The following is a 27,377-nucleotide window of genomic DNA, read 5'->3' on the forward strand; positions in this document are numbered from 1 at the left end:
TTCTTGTGACCTCTCCACAAGGTTCAGATTTAGGCTCAACACCTGGGTGTAGCAGGAGCTTTGGGAACCGCCTCAACCTCTTATCCACCTGAGTTCAGCACACAGCACAGGATGCTCCAGTGCTTGTGAAGGAAACCCAGACGGGGATCATGCTTGCAGTTTTGGGCTGGGGCTACTATACTACCCAAGATGAGGGAACTGGAGTCTAGATGACACTATCTTAAGCCTCAGAGGACTACTTTTCTCAACTCTGTACTTCTCCCATGCAGTCAAATTTCTGCTTAAAACACTTCTCAGCTCCTTCTCCAGAAGGCAAAAGTCCTTAACCAGCCTGCAGTCTTCATCTAGCCACTCCCTCTTCATTTTTCATTCCAAGCGATTCCTCCCAGTTCCTACTCAGAGCCTTCATTATATGCTAGCCTCTCTGCCTGGGATGCTCTTCCCTTTACCCTGCCTGTTTGTCATCTACTCACCCTTCAGGTCTCAGCTTTTTTTTTTTTTTGAGATGGAGTCCCGCTCTGTTGCCCAGGCTGGAGTGCAGTGGCGCAATCTTGGCTCCACTGCAAGCTCCGCCTCCTGGGTTCACGCCATTCTCCTGCCTCAGCCTCCCGAGTAGCTGGGACTACAGGACTACAGGCGCCAGCCACCGCGCCTGGCTAATTTTTTTGCATTTTTAGTAGAGACGGGTTTTCACCGTGTTAGCCAGGATGGTCTTGATCTCCTGACCTGGTGATCCGCCCGCCTCGGCCTCCCAAAGTGCTGGGATTACAGGAGTGAGCCACCGCACCTGGCCAGGTCTCAGCTTTCAAACTGACATCCCCATTTCCACCCCAGTCCATGCCAGATGCCCCTCCTTTGTGCTCCCACAGCGCCCTCTGTACTTCTGTATCCTAATACTTATCACTGTTTTGTAGTTGCCTGGTTACTTGTTTCTTTCCCCCCAGAAGGCCCTAAGCACTGTGGGCAGGGACCGTGTTTTATTCACTGATGTTTCCCCAGGGCCTAACGCAGTGCCTGGCAAATGAAAGCACTCAGTAAATATTTGCTGTATGAATGAATGCATGATGAAGGTCAGCAAACCCAACCCCCTCTGGATCTGGTGCTCTTAAGATCCATAGCTATCTTGGTGCTGGCTAAAGGACAAAGCTTTGGCTCCAACTGAGGCTGGGAGAGAAGACTGGGCCTTCAAACCATCTCTGAAACCTGTGACTTCAGCTGCCTGGCCCCAGCTCTTTTGACTTGATAGGGTTCTGGTGTTTGATTAGACTGAGCTTGTCTCCACCCAGGCCACCCTCCTAGAGTCCCCGACAAATTGACCTCGCTGGGCCTGCTTTTATGAAAGGTTTATTCCTAGTGCTAGATCCCAATCTTCTTGGGCTCTAAGCACAATTAAACTGGGTGGGTGGGTGAGGGTAGGCCTATTCAGATGCAAGGCCAGCAATGGGGCTCCCCATTATCCCCACCCCTTTGGTCCCAGTCCCCTTCTCTGCAATGGGCACGCATAGAGGAGAGACAAAGGGTATTAGACGCAACATCATTGGCCCAGGGGAGTCCGAGAAGAGCTGCCATTGGCTGACAGGGCATTTTCAGGCTCTGTCATTGGTCAGGGAGCACACCCCAGCCTGAAGAGTGATGCCATTGGCCAGGGAGTGGTTTTGTCATAGCCGTTGGCTGTGAAGTGGAAGGAAAAGATCTGGGAATGAAGCCCTGTGGCCAGGAAGATAGACAGGGCAGCAGCTTCTGGGCCTCCAGGCCCTCTTCCCACCATAGCAATGTGGGCAAAACTGGTGTCAGGCCCCAGCCAGAAAAAGGAGCCCAAGCCAGAGGGCAAGTGACAAGGGATGTACCATGTCCAATCTCCCACACCCTGGGGCTGCCCTTCCCAATGTCTTTCTTGATAGCCAAGTTGGGCTGGGAGCAGCTCACTGCTCCTCTAGCCAGGAGGGTTTCTCAGCTCCTGGAGGCCGCAGCTTGATGTTGAACTGCTGCAGGGTCTGCTCCAGCTGTTTCTGGTTCCCAGCAAAGTAGGCGGACACGGCATTGTGGAAGAGCAGCAGCTGCTTGTGCATCACCTTGATCTGGGGGTCCAGCAGGGTCAGCTAAGGCTGGACTCAGGCGCCCTTCTTGAGGGTCTATGAGCCTGAGCCCAGGCACAGACCAGGGGCACAAGGACTCTGCTCTGATGGTGCTTTTGGGGTAGGGGCTGAACTCTACCCAGGGAGTCAAAGGAGAAGGGTCAGTCTGATGGAAGAAACCTCATTGGATTTGTGGGCCTAGGGTTTTGGTACCCCAGCTCAGGGGGTGATTTTTCCCAGTTACGTTCCTGGGACCAGCAGCCAAATCCTCCAACAGGAAAGGGCCAGGAATTGGAGGGAGGGTGATCTGGAAAGGCCCAGGGGTTGAGGGGGTGAACACTCTACTCCCCAGCTAGGCTGCATTTCCTCATTCAATAATGGGGAGGGTCTGAGGGGAAGGTTAGTGTTACAGATGGAAAGGTGGGCTAGGGTCAAGGGGGTGGGGTTGGCACCTTGTTTTCTTCCAGGAACTTGAGCTTGATGGCCACATCTCCCCGCAGCTTCTCATACTTGTCCCGATGGGCCTGGAAAGTGGCCTGGGCACTCTCAAGTCGACCACGTGTCCCTGCATCCCGGGGGCCTAGACTCAGCTCCTCTAAGTCTGTTCGGTAGGCATCATATTCCAGCCTGGGGAGGGGGTGATAAAGGCTGGTCTCCACCCCTTTATCCTCAACACATACTCTCCTTTCCTTCCTGAATTCTTACGCCCCTAAGGCCCACATTTCCACCCATACCAGCCAACTCCCCAAACCCTAAGCCCTGCCAGTGCCCACACCTGGCAGCCTCATACTGTTTCACAGTCATAAGCGTGTCTTCCATGGTCTTGGTGACCAATGTGTTGATGCTAGAGACAAAGAAGTTCACGGCTCCTAGCAGCGTTTCCCCATTCTTGCATAGTAGTTTCTGTGTCTCTGCATTGTAGCCAAATTCCTCCTGAGGGCAGAAGGGAGGAACAGACCTTGAATAACACTCCCTACCTGACTGAAGCTGTAGAGCCCTTCATTCCCCTCCTCCCCGGGGAGGACACAGCCAGCAAAACTGGAACAACCAAGGACTGCCTCCAGCAAGGCTCTCTTAGCCGGAAAGTTAGTGGGATCACCCTGGGGATACCTGGGGTAGGAATGTGGGTGGTGGGCATTCTTGGGTAAGTTCACAAGACTGGAACAGTCTGAGAGCTAGTGTGGCAAGCAGGGGAGGGGCTCTGATTAGGCTGAGCACTGAAGGCATTCTCCCCAATGCAGAGAGGGGTTATTTGTGAGGCACCTAGTGTGCCCCCTCCCCCACCCCCTCCAACTTCTGGACCTCTGTACAAACCCTTAGGCTGCCTCCACAGGTGAGTGCTGCTGGGGGTAGGGCTGGGCCCACCCTGAAGGGGTTCTCCCTGTGGGCTGCAGGAGGGAGGGAGGATGAGGAATGACTGCCTGAGAGGGCCCATGCCCAGTTCCCCCACCCTCTTTGGTCTGGGTGAGGCACCTGAAGCTCTGGGGACTTCTGGCTGAGGTCAGCAAAGGCATCACCCAGTGCATGCTGGGTCTGCAGCAGGCTGTAGAGATGGGCTGTCAGTGCCCGGCCCAGCTGCAGGACACTCTCATACTTGCGCTTCGTCTCACGCAGCAACTCAATCTGCAGCTCTAGCTCCAGGTCCACAGTCCGTGAGCCTCGACCAAATCGTTCTGATAACAGTTGCTTTGTGCACTGATTGGGAAATGGGGGAATAAATCAGAGACCCTAACAGCCTCCCCACACAACAGGTATCTACCCCAGCACCCCCCAGGCTCCTACTCTCAGCCACAGATGGGATATTACGATCACGAGGAAAAGGGAAAAAGGTACCCATAAGGAGTTTTGGGGAAGGGAGAGGTGCTTAAATCCTACCTTATAGGTGTTGATGCCCCATTTCTTGACGATGTCAAACTTTTCTCCAGCAATGCCCCGAGCCACCTCATCTCCAGGGCCAGAAGGAGTGGTGCTGTGAGATGGATGGCGGCCAGACCCTAAAGGATCAAGTTCTCTGACACCAGCCTCTCTCAGATACACCAGACACCTCTGTGGCCCCACCCATACTTCTCTTCCAGCACATGAAATTGACTTCCCTGAAGGAGATGCTAGAGACAACTGGATGCTCCTGCTTACTAGGAGGAACTCGGACCTTGCACGGTGAGAACCAAATTCTGATATACATATGGCCTCCTTGGGGGTTAGAGGAGGGGTTTGCAGGGAGTTGTTGGTGTACAGGGGCAGAGGAAACAGAAGAAAATACACTGAGTTTGGGGGCAGCAGGAGTCAAGGATGGTGGGTCATGATAACAAGAAACCTGGTTGCATTCCCCTGTGGAATCTTAGTGTGAGATTCAGGGCTGTTTGTTCCTCTAAACTTTAGAATCTAAAAATTCTGAGAAGCCTCACAAAGTTCCAACTCAGCCTCAAGCTGTAGAGCGGGGGCATTCCTGTGAAGTAGGTCTTAAGTTGACTCAGGTGGTGGCAGGGAAAGGACAAATGAGCCATTTCAGGGGCTAAGTGGCAAAAGGGAAATGGATGGACAATGCTGGGAGTTGCTTTTGGGCTGAGGAGAGTCCATGGGGTTCCTACAAGCAGAAGTTCCCAAGATCTCCAGACATAATTCAAGCTTTCCTAGACATATCCTATGCTTCCCCAAACCACTCCTGTCCCCTCCTCCACCCAAGATTCCTGTTTCTGAACATTCATACCTGTGGGGATGAGTCCATCACCAGAGCCCCCATAGCCACCAGACACAATGCTGGTTTCATTGAGGTTGGGTCCTGACACCATCACCTGCTGGAGGTCCTATAGGCCAGAGAAGAGGGGTTGCTTCAGGAACACAGGGGCTGCAGAAGCATTTTGGAGGTGGGAACAAGTTTGGATTCAAGCATCATAAAGATAGTACACAAGGGAAGTCTGCACAGAATCAAAATGGTATGTAAAAAGAATGAAGGGAGTCAGATAAGTCAGGGGAAGGCTACTGGAATGGAGGGTGAGAACCTAGGATTTATAAATTGGATTCCTAAATTGAAACAATTAGAAGAATCAAACAGAAGCACCTGCTCCAGCCCATCATCTTCAGGAAGCTGCCTGGCTTCGCCGTTCCCGTGGATAGGGATCTCCATTGTGGCTGCCTTCCCTAGGATCCCGTCCGTCATGGCTAGGAAAGGTATTGGAGTAAAACTCTCCACCCCAGCACCCTGCAAAGCCCAACACAGAAGTTCTGGACACTGGCCAGCACTCTAGAAGAAGGAGGCCTCCTCTGTCATTTCTTTAAAGGCTGTCCCGGGGTTTGAGTGTCCCAGCATTTGGCCATCATTCCTTTCTTCAGACATATGTATTTCTCCCCTCCAAAACGCACATTTGTACACAGGCACACCAAAGCACGGTGTCTTCTCACAAGCCCCCAACCTCACCAGGACTCTGGTGATTATTTCTACACTCATTCAGCAGACATTTAGTGAGTGCCTACTATGTGTCAGGCACTATTGGTGACAATGAAAATACAACAGTGAAGAGGGAAAGTCTGCTCTCTTAGAACTTATCTCCATGCAGGCGTGTTTATGCTGAGCAGGAGATGAACCCTTTCCAGGGCTCAGGTCTTCACCCCCCTATTCAGGTTTGTTCTCCATTGCTTGGCCTTTCACATTCCTTTAGCGTTTCTTCCCCCTTCCTTCAGGGGGTCTCCCCTCCTCCGTCTCATACACCTCGTCTTCCTCGGGCCCTCCCCACCAGGCCTTAGTTAGATCAGTTGGTGTATGTTCCCAGTCTCTGGTAAAAGCCTCTCTCTCCCAGGATATCGGTGACCCTTCCACAGTCAGTTATGTCTCCCAGGTGTGTGAGTCCCCGCCCCCACCCCCATACACCTGGACATCAGGTGTGTCCTCATCCTTCCCCGGGGCTCGGGGCATCTTGCCCTCTGGACAGGTTTGTGCGTTCAACTTCCCGTCGCCCAAGCATGTTCCTCTCACCTCGGGCCGGGCCGCTCTTCCCCTCAGGGAGCCAGGCCCGGGCCGCGCGGGGACCTCGGGCTCCAGTTCCCGTCGCGATCCTAGCAGCAGGTCAGGGACTCGACGGAAATGACGTCCTCTCCGGGCAGAAGAAGCCGGCCACGTCGCAGATTATAAGGGCGGAGCTGACGTCGCAGCCAGGGCAGGGCGATACTCGAGCTAGCTCTCGAGATCAGCGAGAGGTTACTTCCGGGGCGGCACCGAGAAGCTGAAACGGAAGTGGCGTAGGGCATGCGCCGGTGGCGTGATGGAGCAGCAGCAGCAGCAGCAGCAGCAACAGCAACTGAGAAACGTAAGTGAGAACTAAGTCGTTTCGAGGCCAGACGTTCAGCTCGCATTCCTACACACATCGCGGGAACCCCATAGGGCCAGGGATTTGAGGGCTGGAAACTTCGGGCTATGGCGCGCGGGCCTGGGAAACTTTGGGCGGCGCGACCTTGACTAGAAGTGTGGGGCCCTTATCGCTGAGTTTGGGGTCCCCCTTTTCTCTCAGCTGCGTGACTTCCTGTTGGTCTACAATCGGATGACAGAACTCTGCTTCCAGCGCTGTGTGCCCAGCTTGCACCACCGAGCTCTGGACGCTGAGGAGGTGGGGAACTGTGTAGGGAGGTTACGCTGCAAGAAGAGTTTAGCGGTAGACTGCTTCCCTCCTCACCCCACTTCCCGTACCTCTGGCCCTGGCCTTCCCACGATCGTCACCCCTAGGCTGGGCATGGGGAAAAAGGAGGCGGACCCGACAGGGCACCTTTATCCTCCACTTAAACCCTATCTTCCTTCTAGGAGGCCTGTCTGCACAGCTGTGCTGGGAAGCTGATCCATTCCAACCACCGCCTCATGGCCGCTTACGTGCAGCTCATGCCTGCCCTGGTACAGCGCCGCATCGCAGACTACGAGGCTGCCTCGGCTGTGCCAGGCGTTGCTGCTGAACAGCCTGGGGTCTCTCCATCAGGCAGCTAGCCATCCCCAACCCCAGGAGGGAAGGCCCTGGATGGACCCTCAGATTGAAGGACCCAGTGGACCTTGGGGTTGGTGAATCCTAAACAGAGAGAATTTGAGGTTGCCTGAAAGCTGGGTGTCCTTGCTCCTTTTCCTGGAGCCAATATACCCAGTTTTTACTCAGTTTGATTTATATTCTGGGCAAGGAAGCTTTGCCTACTTTATTGGCACAATCCGTTGTTCTGTCGTTTAGTGCATATCTGCTGGCTTCAGCCCTGGCAGCTGAGAAATTGTTTTCTATATGTAGAAGGAAAACCTGAGCATTTGCAGGCATCTGGTTAAAGCAGGGTCTGTGTGTACAATTTTAAAACGGGTAATATGTCATGCTCTTAGTTCATCTTCACAACAAAACTATGAGTAAGCGGTATTAGCCTCACTTAACAGATGAGGAAGCAAGATTCCAGAAAGTACAAGAAGGTCATTTTATACAACAGGAGATTGGTTCCTGCCCAGATGACAGAAAATGGGAGCTCTGTCTAGTTGTCCTTAAGTCTGACTGACTTCAGTGGCTCATAACCGTGAGCTAAGTATTTGTTGGTTCATAACTGTTGTTTTGTGAACTATGTCTTATATGTCTAGAGTTCTGCTGGATCTAGGGAAAGGAGGAGCTATCGAAGTACAACGGATCAAAAAACCACAGGGCTTTTGGGCACTGCCTCCTTGAGAAGTTAGTGGCCACAGAAGAGAGATGAAACCTGTAAGAAGTCTGGAGTCTTTTGGAACTTCAGCCATTTTCCCGGGTTGTTACTTTCTTAGTATGTACAGTCTTCTCAGGATGAGCAGTAAAACCTTTGAACAAAGGTCTGTGTGGTTGTCTTCACGGGCAATCAGGAAGGGAGAGAGCTGGGGACCATATTCTGCAATGCAGCCAAATCCGAGGAAGAGAAACTGAAGGGAGAAGTAGATGGCAATGGTTATGATAAAAAGGGATAAAACCAAATCTTCGGGACTTCTTTAATGCTACGTTAATGTTTCACTGCTCGTCTAGAAACTCCTAAATCCAGCTTTCTATCATCTGCCCCACATTGGTCCCACTGAGTACATTCTGTGATTTCTAATTCCAGCCTCTCCATTCTTTTCTCATTATTGCCTCCCCGCCCCCCAACTTTGCATAATTTACTTGTGTATTCAGCGGCCTGGATAGCATATCATTCCATCACCCCATTTTCTTGCCACCATTGGCCATCTTTTTGTATCATTCCACTTATTCTGTCTTTTCCATTCCTTCATTCAAACTGCTAGAGAAAAACAGTTGTGTAATGAATGCCACTAAATATTCAAGGCCTCCAACCTCAGCCAAGTCCTCACACCAACACGCAGTCACACCAACACACACCTTTATGGGTTCCTGGTCCATTTCCTTCTCTAATTACCATGGCAGTTATTTTACACCTCTACTGCTGTCCTTAATCCCATACCCCACCCTCATCAGGTGACCCTGTTTCCTTTTTTAGAGAAATTGAAGCTCTTAGACATTGGTTTCCACAGTAATAATTTTAAAACTTCTTACAACTACCTACAAAGCAGATGTTCTATCCTATCTACAGAGCAGAAAATTGAAATTCTCAAGTAGCAGACCCGGTATTAAAGTGCAGATCTGACTTTAAAGTCCATGTTCATTTTACACAGCAGGCTGCCTCTTAAGATAGTATTTATTGAGCACCCACTTTGTGTAGGTTCTGATTTTGGTAGATGTCATGCTTTATATTAATCTTTACAACAACTATAAGTAACAGGTATTAACCTCACTTAACAGATGAGGAAGCAAGAATCCAGAATGTGCCAGAAGGCACATTCTGCAGATTTCTTGCAAACATTTATACACAGCTTCTTTTTTTTTTTTTTTTTGAGACAGAGTCTCGCTCTGTCGCCCAGGCTGGAGTGCAGTGGAGCGATCTAGGCTCACTGCAACCTCCGCCACCCGGGTTCAAGCAGTTCTCCTGCCTCAGCCTCTCGAGTAGCTGGGATTACAGGCATGCGCCACCACGCCCAGCTGATTTTGTTTTTGTATTTTTATTAGAGACGGGGTTTTACTATATTGGTCAGGCTGGTCTTGAACTCCTGACCTTGTGATCCGCCCGCCTCGGCCTCCAAAAGTGCTGGGATTACAGGTGTGAGCCACCACGGCCGGCCTATACAAAGTTTCTTATTGAGAAAAGTGGTTCCAATCATGTTTTTTGCCCCCTTTAGCTGCTATCTCTTGAACAGAAAAGTTTGTTAGGAAGGTAAAAGTTGCTGACTAGGACCTTACCCACAAGGTGGCACTCTGTCCTTGGGAAATATAAATGCAAGTAAAACAGGTTAGAACTTCTTAACTTCCAGAAGATAGGAGGATGGGACCTGTGATACTGTGCTGCTGGTGGGAGGACCCTTCCACATCAACATTTGTGTGTATCCTTGCAATAAACTTCCATTGTGAATTATCTGTGCTTCCTGTCCTTCCATGTCACACAATAGTAATTGCTAAAGAAGAGCTAGGAGCATAGATCTGTCTGATTCTAAAGCCTTTGCTCTTTGAACTTTGAGAGCTTCTATCTGTACTTAACCTGCCTCTAGGCATGAAAAAACAAATGTCCCTCAGTCTGACCGATCTCTTAATCCCTTTCTTAAAATTTCAATCTCTTGTCCTTGTTCTTTCCTGTTTATAAATATGTTCAGTGTTCAGGAGAAAAACGTTATTCCTACCACTTTACCTTCCATAATCTGGTCTTCCTCAGGTTTTACCATAAAGTGATAGCCATTGGCATAATGGGAGCAATGTGATGTTCCAAGCACAACACTAAAGAATAAATGTTGACAAGCTTTATCATGTTATCATAAATGTAAACGTTGGAGATACTTTGTTGTTCCTGCCATTGTGGCTTCAGAACTGCCCACTCCTTTGCAAAGCCTCATTCTTTTGAGGCTGTTCATCCATACAACCCTCTGATTACTTGTCTACCACTCTCATTTACTACTACTCTCCTGCTACTTTAAATAGCTAGCCCTTGGTCTTCCTATCCACTCCTCGATATTTTAACATTTACATAGACAATTCATTTGGTGTTTTGTCTCCTAGTTATTTGGCCCAATCTCTGATGATTTCCACTCTGTCTTGGCCACTCACTCCGTTTGTCATATCTTGGCCATTATCATCACCTCAAATTGCTCCATCTTCAAAATACTTGCATCTTATTTATTGACCATATTCCTTCCACTTGGTTTATTGAACTATTCCCTCTATCATTCTCTGATTTCGCTGCAGCCAATGCTTCTGCTTTCCATTAGTCCCTTCCTTCTTTAGATTCCTGTATAGCTTAAACTAGTGGTTTTCGTGCAATAGGCTGAATTTCCTTGCCTTTCATCTCTTTTTGAACACTTAAATAAAGTGATACTTGTCTGTACCTGCATTTGGACAGCTAAATGCCACCCAAGGAAACAACTGTGGAGCAGATTTATATCACTATGAATCCATGGTTATCAGCTTCAAATGTCATCTCAGCCCCATAGTCCTACTAGATTTTTCTAGTCATTTTAACTTTTCCCTGCAATGACTATTTCAAACCAACATTCTTAAATCTCTTATCACTCCCCCACACCATTATCTTCACTTTATGCAAGTAACTATTTCTTACCTCATAGACAAAAGTAGAAGCTATTGGTCATTCTCTCAACATCCTACAACTTGTTTACCCACACATATGCATCATTCTTTCTCTTTTGTCTAAACAAGGCAAGCATACATCTGTCTAAAGCCAGTGCCTATTCTCTGCTCGGAATCTTAGTCCTTCCGTCTTGGAGGATCTTTGACTTCCACTTTACTGAATTATTCTCATCAGTGTTTAAACATGCTAAAGATTCTCCTGTTAATAAACCACTTCATACCTCATTTCCCCTCCAGTTACACTTCTATCTTTTCTACTTTACAGTTAAACTTCTCAAAACAGTTGGATAGTTTGGGCCTCTCCATTTTACAAGTCATTTCCCATTTTCATTCCTCAACCGAGTCCATTTTGACTTCTGTAACCCTCATTCTATTGAAATGGTTCTTGCCAAGGTCACCTTGGTGATCACCTTCCTATCCTTCAATCCGGTGGTTATTTCCCAGTCCTCACTACCTCACTTCTCAGTAGCATTTGGTATAATTTTCTAGTTTCTTATCATTGATACTCTTCCATTGGTGTCTGATTCTACTTTCATGGTTTTACTACTACCTCTTTGACCACAGCTGCTTAGCCTCCTTTGCAGGCTCATCCTCCTCCCAGCCTTTAAATCTGAAAGTTTCTCTAGGTTCTGTTCTTCTCACTCTAATTTTCCTAGGATAGTTTCATCCCCACTCTGAACTTTAGTTACTGATGACTTCCAGATCCTCCTCCAAGCTATTTGACATCTCCACTTAAGTATCTCAAAAACATCCCAAACTCAACATGTTTCCTAATAAACTATCCTATGCCTGGTACTCATCCAGTTGGAGAAGCTAGAAGGCATTTGCCTTTTTCTATCACTCAATTGCCAAATCTTATCAGTTTACATTTCTAAATATCCCTTGATTCTCACTGCCCCTCTCTCTACCTTCACCATAATCTCCCACCAGGATTATTGCAGTTGCTGCTGCTTCCTATACCCACTTTTGTATCCCTTCAATCTGTTCTTCACTCATAAGCCATAAAATGCAAACTAATGCTTAAACTTTGCAAGAGCTTCCCATTCTTAGGATAAAAACTGAAATTCTAAATATGACCTACAAGGCCCTGCATGATCCAGCCTGTGACTACTTCCAGCTTTATCTTATCAGTAACTATCAAACAATGGACTGTCAATACTATTTGCTGAATTTATTCAAATCACACTTCACTCTTTCCCTCTGTGCTCTGGCCACACTGGCCTTCTTTCACTTTCTCTAAATTGTCATGTACTGTTTCATCTCAAGGCCTTTGTATGTGCTGTTTCCTGGCTTACAATGCTTTCCCCCTTTATCTGCTTCTCATTCTTGAGATCCTAGTTACTATTTCCTCAAAGAACTCTTCCCCAGACTCCAGCTCCCATAATTCCTCATGCTTTTGGTGTATCGCACTTTTTTCAATATATTTTTCAAGTTTTACTTTGAATGATGTTAATTACAGCATTTGAAGGGGAGGATCTAAATTCACACAAAATGGAAGGCTCTAAAATACACCCATTAAACTGCTAAAAAATAAATTGAGTGGTGAGAATACAACGGAAGTCCAATTTAGATTCTGAGTGTTGTCACCATGTGATTCTTCCAAGCTTATATCCGGAACTCCTGGAAGCTATTTCATATTCTGGTGGAGGGGCACAAAACCACAGCATGAGAAGGAATTAAGTCCTGAATTATTGGCTTCATCACATCCACCCTCTCCACCCCAGAATGGCAGAAAAGAAACAGTTACCACACCCTGCAGACCTTTTGGTGTAAAATAGGTGATGATTAACTGGGGTGGAAACAGGTCATGAAGATCTGTCTAAAAGAGTCCCTTTCAAGTGAGTTTGCACACACCATCAAGCAACAAGCCTCTCATTAATTAGGGTTAGGAAACCAATGTTCAATTCTCAGGAAGTCATAATTTCATTCATTTACTCAATATGAATTTACAAAATGCCTACATATTATCAGCTTCCATGTGCAGTCATTTCTAGATAAAAAAGAAACCTGGCTTCTCTAGAGGGGCCACCAAGTTCCTTCTCCAAGTCTATAGCTGAAAGGATCTTTTTTGGAATTGGGTTTCTTCTCTACCTCTGAAAGAGTAACACTTTAAAGCTGAATTATCTTTAGCCTGGAAATTAACATATTTAAGCCTGTAAGTCTAACATTTAGCAATGCTTGCATCCCAGACATGCAGTAGAAGATACACTAAATTCTGAAGGTAGCTCTGCTGCAAAATAATGTAAAAGTAAACAATTATACAGTATTTATGCTCAAAATTTCAGTTCCAGACCTAGCACGTAACCACTGGCATTGTTATTCTTGCCATCCAGGAGAGCTGACAGTGTCATTTTGATACCTGGCTTTAGGGTCTCAGTGTATTCTAAACCTGTTAGGCTAGAGTTGTTCACTTAGCCAAGAAGCAGGTGTCAGGGTTGATCAGATACTTGGGTATTCCAAAGTGAGTGTTTGTATTAGTCTGTTTTCACACTGCTAGTAAAGATATACCTTGAGACTGGGTAATTTTATAAAGGAAAAGGTTTAATGGACTCACACAGTTCCACGTGGCTGGAGAGGCCTCACCATTGTGGTGGAAGGCGAAAGTCACATCTTACATGGTGGCAGGCAGGAGAGAAAATGAAAGCCAAGTGAAAGGAGTTTCCCCTTATAAAACCATCAGATCTCTTGAGACATTCACTACCGTGAGAACAGTATGGGGAAACTGCCCCCATGATTCAATTATCTCCCACCAGGTCGGTCCCACACACGTGGGAATTATGGGAGCTACAATTCAAGATTAGATTTGGGTGGGGACACAGACAAACCGTATTAGTGTTACTGTTTCCTGCTGTCCAGGTGAAATTGACAGTGGTCTCCAACTTCTTACTCACCTTCTGGTAAATGGAGCCACCAAACTGTCCCATTATTTACGTTAGTGTGAAGTTGGAATTCATCAGACTTGTAACCAATTGCAGAGTTGCTCTGGGTCACTCAGGATTTTGCAGTCTCAAAATTTATCTGGTAGCCAGCCAGTCAACCCTTGTAACCCAGCACCAGAGCGCCCCAGATGGAAGGTCCAGTGATGTCAAAATCCAGGTTACAGCCCAGGTTGATGTGCTCCTGCTTGTACCTGGTGTTGATTTTAGCATTTTTCCCCCAGTATTAGGTGACAAGGGTGAATTGAGGGTCAGCTTCAGTCCACTTGCAAGATGACCTTCCACAGTAATCTCAGTCCTGGTGTGTTGTGTGTTTCACTTCATAAACATCAGGCCGTACTCAGTCCATCTGTACGTGGTCTCCAGACTGCCTGTCACTTTGGTGATTTCAGTGTTGGCTGAGCCTAAGCTTTCAAATTCCAATGCATTCTCAGATTTTGTTTTCAAAAGTTTTATTAGGCCATATCCGTAGCCCTTGTTGAAGACATTCCTGGCAGATTTGCCAAGATTGGCATACTTGGGTGGCACAGCCATCTTCTGCTCAGAGGTGGTGGTGGCAAGCTTGGCGGCAGCTATGATGGGGGCTTCATCAGGGAGGCATGGAGCAAAGCAAGCAGCCGGTGTGTAGTGCTTTTAATGGTGTTTCATTATATGCCTCATAAAGTCAGAGTCCATGTCTGTATTGCTCACCATTGTATCCTTATCACAGTGCTTGGCATATAATGTGTGCTCAACAAATATTTGTTGAATGAGCATCTTTGAATCTCCTCCCAGCTCAATTTACTATTAACTAAGAGAAAGGCTTTTTTATCAGAAGAGACAGAAGTGAACCTGCACATCTAACCTTTGACGTTTTTCCAATGATTTAAAGATGTTTTTCACCCAAAATCTCAGTAGGTGTTATCTTCTACCCTTAATAGTCACAGATCAGTCAACATCTAAAAGGCCCCGTCTGGAGCAAATCACTCTGCCATTCTAGTTTCCACCTAATTTCTAAGTCCTATAGTTCTGCTTAAATATCTCTTAAACCATTTTCCTTCTCTCCATCTTCATTGTTATTACCTTAACCAAACTTTTATCAGCTTTTTTTTTTTTAAAGATGGGAGTCTCGCTCTGCCCAGGCTGGTGTGCAATGATGCAATCTCTGCTCACTGCAACCTCCACCTCTCCTCGGCGAGTCTCCTGCCTGATGCCTCCCAAGCAGCTGGGATTACAGGTGCCCATCACCACACCTAGCTAATTTTTGTATTTTTAGTAGAGATGGGGTTTCACCTTGTTGGTCAGGCTGGTCTCAAACTCCTGACCTCAGGTTATCCAACCGCCTCAGCTTCCCAAAGTGCTGGGATTGCAGGTGTGAGCCACTGCGCCCGGCCCCTTAAAATTTTATCAGCTCTTATACAGATTACAGCAGCAGTCTCCTAACAGCTTTTGTTCTTGTTACACTTAAAAATTTTTTTTTATTTAATTTTTAAAAAAGGAGTCCCTGCAGCTCCAGCACGGAGACACAGGGGCTCAACAGAGTGCTTCCTAATAGCTTTTTGTCTTGAGTCTAGACCCCTTTTGATTAGTTAGGAATTAGCTTAGTTACATGTAATAGAGATTCTGTTTTTCCTTTTCTGGGTATGCCCCACATTCATCTATATATTCACATATTCCACAGATATTTGAGTGACTGCTTTTACCAATTTTAGCTTAAGCCCTGCAGATACAGAGCTGAACAAGAACGTTCAATCCGTGTTCTCTTGAAACTTAACGTAGTTATGTGAAGGTTAATATACGACCAGTAATCACAACTGTGATGAATGTTATAAAGAAGAAATGCATCTTGTAATGGAAACATACAGAAGTGCAAACTTTTTCTGTTTGAGGGATGAAGGAGAGCTTCACTGGAAGTGATTTTGAAGCTGAGACCCAAAGGATGAATTAAAATTAACCAGACAGGCCTGGCATGGTGACTCACACCTATAATCCCAGCGCTTTGGGAGGCCAAGGCGGGAGGATTGCTTGAGCCCAGGAGTTCGAGACCAGCCTGGGGAACATAGTGAGACCCCCATATCTACAAAAAAAAAAAAAAAAAAAAAGCAAAAACCAAAATATGCTGGGCGTGGTGGCACATGCCTGTAGTCCCAGCTACTTGGGAGGCTGAGGTGTGAGGATTGCTTGATCTCGGGAGATCAAGACTGCAGTGAGCCATGATCACCTCACTGCCCTCCAGCCTGGGTGACAGAGCAAGACCCTGTCTCAAAATAATAAAATAAACCAGACAAAAGATAGGGAGAAGGTCTGTCCTCCTTTCCTTCAAGTCCTTGCTCAGATGTCACCTTTTTATTCAGGCTTACTCTGATTATCCTATTTAAAATGGTAACCCATGCTCCCTTAGACATTCCTGATTCTCTTTGCTTTGTTTTTTTCCATAACACGTATCACTTCTCACATGCTATGTAGTTTATTCATTTTATTCTTTTTTTTTTTTTTTTTTTTGAGATGAAGTCTCGCTCTGTTGCCCAGACTGGAGTGCAGTGGCGTGATCTCGGCTCACTACAACCTCCACCTCCCAGGTTCAAGCGATTATCCTGCCTCAGCCTCCCAAGTAGCTGGGACTACAGGCACCCACTACCACTGCCGGCTAGTTTTTTGTATTTTTAGTAGAGACGGGGTTTCACTGTGTTAGCCAGGATGGTCTCGATCTCCTGACCTCATGATCCACCCGCCTCAGCCTCCCAAAGTGTCATTTTATTCTTTATTATCTGTCCCTCCCACTCGAATGTAAGGTCCATAACTCAGGAATTTCTGTCACTGTTTCTGTTTTGTACACTGATATAACCAAACACTGAAAACAGTGCCTGATGCAGTTGATACTCAATAAATATTTGTTGAGTGAAAGGAGGCAAGAAAGAATAGTCCCAGGGTAAATGTATAGAACCTGCCTTTAGAGAGAGAAAGAGCATCTCTAATTGGTAACAGTAAGGAGGGAGGAATGGATAACAGCAGATCTAAATGATTTTAAAATTTAGCATTTGGAGATTGAGAGAATTCCTTTTAAATAGCATGTGATGGTTAGTTTTGTGTGTCAACTTGGCTAGGCTATAGTACCCAGTTATTTAATCAAACACTAATTTGGGTGTTACTGTGAAGGCATTTTTATAGGTATGGCTAACATGTACACTTAGTTGACTTTAAGTAAAGGAGATTACTCTTGATAATGTGGGTCTGTTGAAAGCCTTCAGAGTAAAACTGAGGTTTCTCAGAGAAGAAGAAATTCTGCCTCAAGACTGCAGCATCGGGCCAGGTGCAGTGGTTCACACCTGTAATCCGAATGCTTTGGGAGGCCAAGATGGAAAGATTGCTTGAGTTCAGGAGTTCAAGGTTGCAGTGAGCTATGATCTGTACTCCAGCCTGGGCAACAGAGTGAGGTTTTGTCTCTAAAAAAATAAAAATTTAAAAAAGTTAAGAGGAAAAAATAAGACTGCATCATTAACTTCTGCATGAGTTTCCATCATGCCAGCCTGCCCTACAGATTTTGGATTTACCAGCTCCCACACATGTGTTAGCCAATTTCTTAAAATATATGTCTTTATATGAATGTATATATCTTATTGATTCTGCTTCTCTGGAGAATGCTGATTGATAATACAGCATCTCCTTTTTTTCAAGGTAAAGTCATCATCTGAGAATAAAGCAGAAGGAAATGGAAGATGAGAGAGTACAAGAGGTTTGAAATACTGATTGCCCGGAATGGAAGAGTGAACTGACAAAAGAAACAGAGTTTTAGGCAGTGTTGAGGGTTCAGCAGAGCTTGCTGAACAGAATTCCTTTCTGTCTTTGTCTGAAGAGCTTTGATTGTGTTTTTTTGTTGTTTTTGTCTTTTGAGACAGGGTCTTGCTCTGTTGCCCAGGCTGGAGTGTGGTGGTATGAACACGGCTCACTGCAGCCTTAACCTCATGGGCTCAAGTGATCCTTCCACCTCAGTCTCCCAAAGTTTTGGGATTACAGGAATGAGCCACTGCACCCACCTTTTTCTTGTTTCAAGGCCTTAAACTTTAAGGACTATTGTGACTCAGGTACTGTTCCTTGCCCTTTTATGAAAGAGTTGTCCATGCTCTTTATTCATGCCCTCACTGAATCCTTTGTCTTGTTCACTGTTATGTCAAAATTAATAACAACTAAACACTTAACAATTATATCAAATGTCTACTACTTACCAGGCTCTATTCTAAAGCATTTTGTTTGCATTAATTCACTTAATCCTCACAGTACTATAAGGTAGACATTATCTTCATTTTCAAAAAGTGAAACTGAGGTAAAATATCCCATGACTAGTAAGTGATGAAGTTAGGATTTCAATCCAGGCAGTCTGATTCCAGAGCCCATCTTCTTACTCACAAATGAAGATTGTTATACATTTATGTATTTTTTTCCATGAATATTTTCTGATCATGTACTCATGGTGCCTAGTATAGGAGCTGGGGATAGAGTAGGCAGCAATCAGAATCTCTGCTACCATGGAGCTTATATTTCTAGTCAGGGGAAATAGGAAATAAATAAGTATTTATATGAAGTGGTAATAAGTGCTGTGGAGAGAAGTAATGCAAGTAAAGAGGATAAGGATGTTGGGGAGAGAGTTGCTATTTTCTGTTGGGCAGTTAGGGAAGAACTCACTAATAAGGTGACATTTGAGCAGAGAATTGAGAGAGTAAGCCTTGAGAACATCTTGAAGAAGTGTTCACTCTTCTACTGTTCAACTAGTTGTGTAAACCACTAGTGGTCCTCTAGTATCCATTGTCTCCTTTCTTTATGAAAAGAACCTCTAAATTTTCTGTTGGCATATGACCACTGAAAATAAAGATTAGATTTTGTAGCTTTCCTTACAGCTAGGCTTGGTCATGTGATTGATGTGTGCAGTTGCCAGGCTGTGCCCTTAAAAGAAAGGGTATGCCTTCTCCTTTCCTTTTCCCTCCATCTCACTGGTTGGGATGGGACGTGGCACACATGGTGGTAAATTATTTTGGACCTTAAAGATGAGGACTACTTCCTTGGAGAAGGCAGAACAACTGAAGGCTACCGTGGTAGCCTCAGAGTACTTATATTTGGATGGTTATGTGAGAGAAAAAAATAAACTATCATGTTTAAGCCATGATATTTTGGGTCTTTTTATTACAGCATTTGTGTGGTAGGTAGAAGTTTTAGATCAGGGGTCCCCAACCCCCGGGCCACAGACTGGTAGCAGTCATGGCCTGTTAGGAACCAGGCTACACAGCAGGAGGTGAGTGGTGGGTGAGCAGGTGAAGCTTCATCTGTATTTACAGCCACTCTCCATCGCTCACATTACTACCTGAGCTCTGCCTCTTGTCAGATCATTGGTGGCATTAGATTCTCATAGGAGCATGAACCGTATTGTGAATAGCACATGCTAGGTGGCATGCTCCTCATGAGAATCTAATGTCTGATGATCTGTCACTGTCTCCCATCACCCCCAGATCGGATTGTCTAGTTGCAGGAAAACAAGCTCAGGGCTCCCACTGATTCTACATTATGGTGAGTTGTATAATTATTATATATTACAATGTGATAGTAAAATAAGTAAAGCTCACAATATATGTAATGCATTTGAATCATCCTGAAACCGTTAACCCCTCCCCTGGTCCATGGAAAAATTGTCTTCCACTACACTGGTCCATGGTGCCAAAAAGGTTGGGGACCACTGTCTCTGAGATTTCCTGCTCTCTAGTATATATCTCCCTAGTATACGCTGCATATTCCATGGGACTGTGAATGTGACAAATTTTACTTATGTGAGAAGGTTATAATATATGGCATAGTTGACTGTAAGAGCGATTGTCTGGGTGGGCCTGATCTAGTCACACGAGTCACATGAGCCCTTTAAAAGCAGAGTGTTTTCTTTATGGTTGCAGAAGGGGACATCAGAAAAGTGTGAAGCATGAGAAGGGTTAGAGGCACTGTTGTTGGCTTGAAAATGGAGGAACCACATGTCAAGGAAGACAGGTGGCCTCTAGGACCTGAGAGTGGCTCCTGGCTAATGGCCATGAAGAAAACAGGGACATCAGTCTTAGAACTGCAAGAAACTGAATCTTGCCAACAACAATAATAGCTTGGAAGTGGATCCCCCCACACCCCCCACCCCCTAGAGCCACCAGATGAGTAGCCCCGTCAACATGTTGACTTCAGGCTTATGATACCATGAGCAGAGAATCCAGTAAAGTCATGCTGGACATCTGATCTACAGAACTGTGAGATACTACATAGGTGTTGTTTTTAAGCTGCTTAGTTTGTAATAACTTGTTACGCAGCTCCAGAAAACTTGCGCGTTAGTGGGGGTTCTCCAGAGAAACAGAACTGATAGGCTGAGAAGTCCCACAATCTGCTGTCTACAAACTAGAGAACCAGGAAATCTGGTGGTGGAATTCAATCCAAGTTTGAAGGCCTGAGAACCAGGAGCACTGATGTCCATGGACAGAAGATGAATGTCTCAGCTAAAACAGCAAGTCCACCAGCTGCCTGTTTAAATTCTGTTTAGGCAACAGATTGCACAATGCCCATCCACACTGGTGAGGATGATCTTTACTTAGTCTACCTATTCAAATACTAATCTCTTCCAGGAATACCCTCAAAGACACACCCAGAAATAATGCTTTACCAGCTATCTGAGCATCTCTTAGCTCAGTCAAATTGACAAATAAAATTAACCATCACAGCCGGGCATAATAGCTCGCGCCTGTAATCCCAGCACTTTAGGGGGCTGAGGTGGGAGGATTGCTAGAGGCCAGAGGCTCAAGACCAGCCTGGGCAACATAGTGAGACCCTGTCTCTACAAAAAAATACATAACAGTCATAACTTGTGTATCTCCTAACTGATACACAAGCAGACAGCACAGCTTGTATGTAGTCTGTGAGGTGGGGGTATGGCTGGTGTGATTCAGGCACAGCAGTAGTAGAGTGTGAATGTGGAGAGAGAAGCCTACAGAGGTAGCAGGCAGTTATCAGCAATTTGTAGGCCATGATAGGACTTTGGCCTTCAGCTGAAGGAATTAGATGAGGGGGCATTAGTGAGCTTTGAGCAGAGGAGTGATAGGATCTGCCTATATTTGAAAAGGATCACTGGCTGCTCTAAAAAGAATGGATTGTAGGGGCAATGGTGAGAAGCATGAGAAGGATCTGAGGCAAGGAGAACAGTTCAAAGGCTGTGAAAAACCCAGGTGAGAAATGATAGCAGCTTAGACCAAGGTTGTAGTACTTAAGATGGTGGGAAATAGCTGGATTCTGGATATATTCTGAAGGCATAACCAACAGAATTTCCTGAAGGATTACTTATGGAGGGAGGGGGAGAGAGAGAAAGAGAAAGGGAAAGAGAAGAGGGGAAGAGAAAGAAGGGGTTTGGAAGAGGTCTCAAAGCTGACTCCAAGGTTTTGGTGTGAGAAACCAGAAAGAATGGATTTGCCATTGACTGAGGTAGGAAAGACAGTGAAAGGAGCAGCATTTCTTTGGTGGGGAAAGGGTGGTTAGGAGCCTGCTTTTGGACATTTTAAGTTTGAGATACCTATAAGCTCTCCAGGTGGAGATATTAAGTAGGCAGTTGGATATACTAATCTGATTTCAGAGGAGAGGTGGGCTGAATTTCTTTTTTTATTTTAATCATTCAACTTTTTTTTTTTTTTTTTTTTTTTGAGATGGAGTCTCCCTCTGTCGCCCAGGCTGGAGTGCAGTGGCACGATCTCTGCTCACTGCAAGCTCCGCCTCCTGGGTTCACGCCATTCTCCTGCCTCAGCCTCCCCAGTAGCTGGGACTACAGGCGCCCACCGCCACGCTCGGCTAATTTTTTTGTATTTTTAGTACAGACAGGGTTTCACCGTGTTAGCCAGGATGGTCTCGATCTCCTGACCTCGTGATCCACCCGCCTCGGCCTCCCAAAATGCTGGGATTACAGGCATGAGCCACCGCGCCCGGCCTCATTCAACTTAATTTTTAAAAATTAGCCCCTCCATAAGCCCTTCCCCAAAAAATCCCCCTCCCCCCGTGCCAAATAGATGTTGAGCTCCTTGAGATCAAGGATTTTGTTTTATTCGGGCTTCTTTTGGGGAGGTGGGATAGGGTAGATGGATACGTTGGGGGTGGGGATGGGGAAGTACCAAAGACATACCAAAGACCTGGCACTAGTTTAGATACTCAGCGAATGGATATAAACACCTGCTTACGACACCCTCTTGATTGCTAGTCTCCCGAGTCAACCGTACTGCACGTGCAGTTCAGACCCCGCCTGGTCCTCTACAGGTCCCTGTCCCAGGCAAGCCTTAGCCCACAGGTTGGACCTAGTTCTGCCCCTCCAGGCTTGGGCTCTGCCCTCTCGGCCCCGCCCATATCGGACCCTGGCCCCTCCTCTTTCTGGCTCCCCCGGATGCTCCTGGCAAAGACTCGGTCCTTCTGGAATCTTGTAACGGTTCTAACAGCTGGGTGCGGGTGGAGCTGCGGGTGGAGCTGCGGGTGAGTCCTCGGCTCCGGATCCATTTCTCTTTGTTCCCTAGGACCCGCTCTCGCCCCTGGGCTCAGGACCCCCTCCCACAGAGTCCGCCTCCTCTTCCCCGCTCTCCCAGCCCCCTCCTTTGCCTCTTAACGTCTTCCCCTACCTGCATCCTGACCATCATTTGCTGTGCCTGCTCCTCGGCTTTCTGTCTTCACGACCTCCTTAGCCTGTGGGCGAAGACGTCATGGGACTGGGGCTCTGCTGCCTTTGAGTGACGACCTGTTAACCCGTTTTTCAGGCGATCGCCAGCTCAAGTGCAGATTCCTTGCTGTGACCGAGGTTCAGAGTGAGCTCTGTCGGTGTGTCAGTTTGCCTCTTCAGGTGATTGCACGTCTGTGTGCGAGTCTCTCCGTGTATGGGTGGCTATGATTAGGGTGAGCCTCAGACTGGAACTCAAGTCTAAGTTCATTCACTGCTCCAGCAGGCACTCTTCAATGAAACCTCATCAGCAGATCGGGCTCTCTTCCCTTGCCTTGCCTCCTAACCCCACTAGGCCAGGTGAGGGGGACAGGGTACTGGGAGGTAAGAAGGAACTCTTCTGCAAGGAGGGCTCTCACGTCTGTCTTAGGCCTGCTCCTTACCAGAGTCTTTGGGGAAGCAGTAGGGAGGGCCTGAGGGTCTCAGGAAAGGCTCTCTGCTGGTCTGGCTCTGCTCTGTAGCTCCATCTATTTCCCTGTCCCAGGTCCTTTCTTCCTCCTAACCCCGTTGACTCTGACCATCCCCTGCCCAGAGCCTGAGGTCCCTTCTCTGGCCCCTCTGCTGGGCTGGCCCATGCAGGTGAGGCCCGGCATCTGGCATCCTGGAACTGGCAGTTGGAGCCTGAGCTATGGGCAAGGTCACTTCGACAGCAGTTGAATGCCCAGCTCCTCATGGTCCCGGAGGAGAGGAGGGTAGGTTTGTCTTCTGATGAGACATCATCTGATTCCCTTAAGTCTTGGCACTCCATATGTGTCTTGGACAGCAAAGAACAGCCCTTGGCTTGCCAGCAGAAACAGAGGCAGTTCGTGAAGCCAGTAACTGAGTCAGAGCAGCCCACAGTGCTGGAACTCCTGCTAGCTGAGCTCCGAACTCTGTTCTCAGCTGTGTTGCAGGACAGTAGCCCTGCAGCTTGGCGCTATCTTCATGCAGTACTGGGTCTACTGCCTCCATATCGTGAGTTGCTAGTTGGCCACCTTGATTTGCTGCCCTTCCTGGAGCAGCTGTACTGCTGGGCACCCTGGGTCCAAACCCACCTCCATCTGGACCTGCTAGGTGCCATTGTCCAGGCCTTTCCTCCAGACAGCTCTTTGTTAGACAGTGCTTCCCATGCTGACTGCTGTCCCCAGAAGCGGAGGCTCCATCGCAGGCCCCCATGCCCAGCTTGCCCTTTTGTGCAGGCCCAGTGGAGCAGGCAGCAAGTAAAGGAGGAGCTGCCCACCTGGCTGCGACCATTGACACTGCCCGAGCTACAGCGCTGCCTGGGCATTGTTGGCGCTCAGGTGGCCCTAGAAGAGGCTGTGTGGCTGGATGGACTTAGTCTCCTTCCCTTGGCACTGGCAACGGACATCCCTGTACGGTATGAAAGCAGTGACACTGACAATGCAGAGGAGGAGCCTGTTGGAAGAAAAGAGACCAGGTAAGTGAGGGACTCAGTCTAGGGGTTGAGCAGAGGAGAAAAAGGAGCTGTTTTATGGGTGCCTCTAGGGTCACTTGGAAGTTTAGATCCAGCTCTCTGTTTATCACAGGGATTAGCCCAACTCCACACAAAGCTAGTGTGAGGCTACTTTCCTCTTCCTTTTTCTCTGCAAAATAAACCCAGTGGTGTTAGTCTTAATCCCCATAGAGAAATACAGAAATTAATGAAAATCAGAAGTCAGCTATGAGGCAGCCAAAGCTTTAGAATAACAGCTTGACTTTTCAGTTTCCAGGTTTTTTTCTTAGATGATGCCAGAAGTCTCCTTAATTATTTTTCTATAATTCATTCATAATCACTGAACATTGCCTGGGCCTACCGTGAGTTGATTCCTGGATGTTGGGTCTTTCCCTCAAGGTACCCCTGGGGAATGTGTGTCCGAGTGTCCTTCCCACATGTCTATGTGACTTAAACCAGCTCCAAGGCAGAGTGGAGTTGGCAGCACCACTGGATAGAATTTCATTTTGACCCTTCCAGAGTCTTCTTCTTGCCCTGCCAGTGTGGGCACTCTGGCCCCTTGAGTGATATATTTTTCTTTTGTTTCTTTTTTTCTTTTTCTTTCTTTCTTTCTTTCCTTTTTTGAGATAGAGTCTCACTCTGTCGCCCAGGCTGGAGTGCAATGGCGTGGTCTCAGTTCACTGCAACCTCCGCCTCCCGGGTTCAAGTGATTCTCCTGCCTCAGCCTCCTGAGTAGCTGGGACTACAGGCACGTGCCACCATACTCAGCTAATTTTTATATTTTTAGTAGAGACGGAGTTTCACTTGTTGGCCAGGCTGGTCTCGAATTCCTGACCTCATGATCCGCCCACCTCTGCCTCCCAAAGTGCTGAGATTACAGGCGTGAGTCACTGCGCCCGGCCCTATTGTTTTCTTTTTTAAAATATCTGGCTATCAGAGCTCTCTACAGGATTTCAGAATGCTTACAGAGACCTTCTCTTCTCACCGTTCTTTAACTTTCGATTTTTTTTTTTTTTTTTTTTCTGAAACAGAGTCTCACTCTGTCGCCCAGGCTAGAGTGCAGTGGCCTGATCTTGGCTCACTGCAACCTCTGCCTCACAGGTTCAAGCGATTCTTTTGCCTCAGCCTCCCGAGTAGCTGGGATTACAGGCTCATGCCACCACGCCCAGCTGATTTTTGTATTTTCAGTAGAGACAGTGTTTCGCCATGTTGACCAGGCTAGGTTTCCAACTCCTGGTCTCAAGTGATCTGCTCACCTCGGCCTCCCAAAATGCTGGGATTACAGGCATAAGCCACCGTGCCTAAGAGAGTTCTTTAACTTTAGTTTTGGAATTCTCCTTGTCCTCTGGCCTCATTTTCTAGACAATGCTTTGCAGCTGTCTGTGGCACATTTACTGTTCGGGAAGAAGGCTAGTTTTACCTTTAATTAAGGTTGGCTTCCTCAGTTTTTGCTGTAAGTTTATGGCTGGGTCAAGTCTTTCTATTAAAGCCTAATGTTAGATAGATAGGCAGGCTCCTGGGGCCCTAATGGGAGGTGGCCAATGCCATAAATTTATGGTGGCCCTATTGGAATCTTTTCCTTTTCCAAAGAGCTGCCCTGTGCCTTGAGTACAAGTTTCCTTTCCTGGGAGAACTTGACTGAATTGGCACGGGCTGAGATGTTGGGAAGGGATCAAGTTCTTTGCCCTCCCTTTGAACCTGGCAGTAAACTTCTGAGGTCTAGCTAATATGGCTTAATTTGCATTACGTTCTCCCGGAGTGGTTTGCCAGACATTCATTCATTCAATAAGTGTTGGATAGCTACATTTATTAGGATCTGCAAGATGCTAGGGATACAGAAGTGAATGAGACAGACTCAATCCCTTCACTTGAGGTATTACAGTTTAGTTAGGGAGACATAGTTAAGTTGATAACAAGTAAAATATAATTACAAATTGTAATAAGTGCGATAAAACAAAAGAATACCGTCTTTTGCCTGGCTGCTCCTCTGCGGGTGGGAGAGAGAGAGAGAGGGAGTGTAGTTAGGGGGAAAGCATGTGGGGGGAGTGTTCAGGTCTAGATTAGATTAACAAAAACATCAAACAGAGTTTCAAGGAGGAGGGAGCAGTCAGTAGTATTACATGTTAAATGAGACAAGTAAGAAGAATGAAAATGTTCATTGGATGTAGTAACAAGGAAGAGGTTAAGTTTTGTGGGGAGGAAGCTAGATTGTGGTGCATTGAGGAGTGAATGGAAGATGAAGTGGAAATCGCATTTTACGATTTTTTTTGTGAAGCTTAGCTTGAAGGGAAAAGACAAATAGCAGGGCAGCAGCTTGAAAGAATTTTGGTGTCTGGGTAGGGATTTTTTTTTTTTTTTGATAGAGAGATGTTTATATCCCTTAACACAGTGCTTGAGAAGTAGGTGCTCAATAAATATTCGTAGACTAAATGAATAAATAGACTAAGGTAAGAAGAAGAGTAGATTAAAAATATATCATAGAGAATAAGGGGTCCAGAGCACTGATGGAGGAATCAATCTTACAGAGAAGAAAGGATACCCCTTCCTCTGAAATCGGGGGACAGATAAGTGTGGGGGAAGGCAACTGAAGTTGAGGGAATTGGCTAATGGCTAAAAACTTCAGCTTTCTCCAGGCAGAGAAGGAGACAGAGAATGGGATGGAACTGCGAGCTCAGCAGGGCTTGCATGGGGTTAGGGATAGCAGTTTGAGAGGCCTGAAAGAGGTAGCTGTCTGAGGACTTATGTGAAGACATCAGGCAGAATGAGCCCACAGCTGATTGGACACCAGGAACCCGTAGAGGAGCAAATGTCCTTGGTTTTGCGATCTTCTGAATATACTATATAATATAGGACTTTGCTGAGAAAATGAACCTATAAGAGCAATTATACCATTTAAGATGTCCTGATCCAACACAACAGTTCATCAAGGACATATGTATAAAGGTTATAAACCATATTGTTGATATGAATTCTAGAATAGGATTGCACTGTTATCCCTGGGGAAACTTGTGTTGATCTAAGTTTGGGTCAGTTAATGATACTGGTATATTCTGACTGGCTAAGTCTAAGTTAAATCATTCCAGAGTTTTTTTTGTATGTGTGCTCTCAGGTCACCCCAACTAAAAATTATTAGTCATTCACTTTTGAGTTATTGGTAACTAATTTCCATACCAATTTTGTTGACCAGAATGCAGAAGAGTAAGAGGATGAGTGTATTGGTGCAGGCTTGAGGGGGCCACCATTGGATCTCGGCAGGAAAGGAAAGAATATGAAGCTAGAGGTTGGGTGATGGTAGGGGAAGAGCAGAAAATGTAACAGGCATGGAGATCATTCAGGGTTGGAAAGCAGGTATAATGGAATCAAAGATAGGATATTAAATCTGAAAGGCCAAGAAGGTTGAGCTGGGAGGGGAAATCCAGTACTGTGGGCTTACAGAGCAATGAGTTGGGAAAATAAAGTCTTCCCATTATTTGTACACAGTATTATGTAATACTGACTTCATGGTAATTCCAATCAATCCAGAATGATTATTTGTTTATCAGAAAGGGAGAG

The 27,377-nt window shown here is 46.4% G+C and overlaps 3 protein-coding genes and 1 pseudogene across 13 annotated transcripts in view; 2 read left to right on the top strand and 2 right to left on the bottom strand.

Moving 5' to 3' along the window:
- Window positions 1–1,328: 1,328 nt before the first annotated feature.
- ARFIP2 (ARF interacting protein 2) lies at window positions 1,329–6,208 on the bottom strand. Of its 4 annotated transcripts, none has more exons than XM_004050608.5 (8): window positions 6,046–6,208; window positions 5,134–5,274; window positions 4,783–4,879; window positions 3,951–4,069; window positions 3,549–3,770; window positions 2,851–3,008; window positions 2,528–2,702; window positions 1,329–2,078 (listed from the first exon to the last, which is right to left on the bottom strand). In XM_004050608.5, the coding sequence occupies exons 2-8, from the start codon at window positions 5,230–5,232 to the stop codon at window positions 1,923–1,925; spliced, it is 1,026 nt and encodes a 341-aa protein (XP_004050656.2). In that variant the 5' UTR covers window positions 5,233–5,274; window positions 6,046–6,208; the 3' UTR covers window positions 1,329–1,922. The 4 variants fall into 4 exon arrangements, with proteins under 4 accessions (XP_004050656.2, XP_004050657.1, XP_063566694.1 ...); XM_004050609.5 differs by having other exon boundaries at window positions 5,134–5,234; window positions 6,046–6,159; XM_063710624.1 differs by lacking the exon at window positions 5,134–5,274 and having other exon boundaries at window positions 6,046–6,152.
- Window positions 6,178–18,529, top strand: TIMM10B (translocase of inner mitochondrial membrane 10B). Of its 3 annotated transcripts, none has more exons than XR_002007779.4 (4): window positions 6,290–6,376; window positions 6,578–6,673; window positions 6,865–7,109; window positions 17,314–18,529. XR_002007779.4 is itself a non-coding variant. In XM_004050605.5 (3 exons), the coding sequence occupies exons 1-3, from the start codon at window positions 6,332–6,334 to the stop codon at window positions 7,039–7,041; spliced, it is 318 nt and encodes a 105-aa protein (XP_004050653.5). In that variant the 5' UTR covers window positions 6,178–6,331; the 3' UTR covers window positions 7,042–9,503. The 3 variants fall into 3 exon arrangements, 1 of the variants encoding a protein (XP_004050653.5); XR_002007778.4 differs by lacking the exon at window positions 17,314–18,529 and adding an exon at window positions 7,660–9,503; XM_004050605.5 differs by lacking the exon at window positions 17,314–18,529 and having other exon boundaries at window positions 6,178–6,376; window positions 6,865–9,503.
- LOC101153051 (voltage-dependent anion-selective channel protein 1-like) lies at window positions 12,997–14,193 on the bottom strand (annotated as a pseudogene).
- A 2,473-nt stretch (window positions 18,530–21,002) lies between the features above and the next one.
- The window catches only part of DNHD1 (dynein heavy chain domain 1), a 76,030-nt gene continuing 69,655 nt past the window's right edge, over window positions 21,003–27,377 (top strand). For 5 of the 6 annotated variants that reach the window (XM_031007633.3, XM_063710615.1, XM_063710616.1 and 2 more), the window contains exons 1-2: window positions 21,003–22,693; window positions 22,973–23,810. In XM_031007633.3, coding sequence (XP_030863493.3) covers window positions 22,561–22,693; window positions 22,973–23,810 — 971 coding nt within the window. In that variant the 5' untranslated portion in view covers window positions 21,003–22,560. The remainder of the gene's footprint in view (window positions 22,694–22,972; window positions 23,811–27,377) is intronic. The other variant, XM_063710617.1, reaches the window with a different exon arrangement.

Source organism: Gorilla gorilla, chromosome 9, assembly GCF_029281585.2.
Source record: "Gorilla gorilla gorilla isolate KB3781 chromosome 9, NHGRI_mGorGor1-v2.1_pri, whole genome shotgun sequence".
Taxonomy (NCBI): domain Eukaryota; kingdom Metazoa; phylum Chordata; class Mammalia; order Primates; family Hominidae; genus Gorilla; species Gorilla gorilla.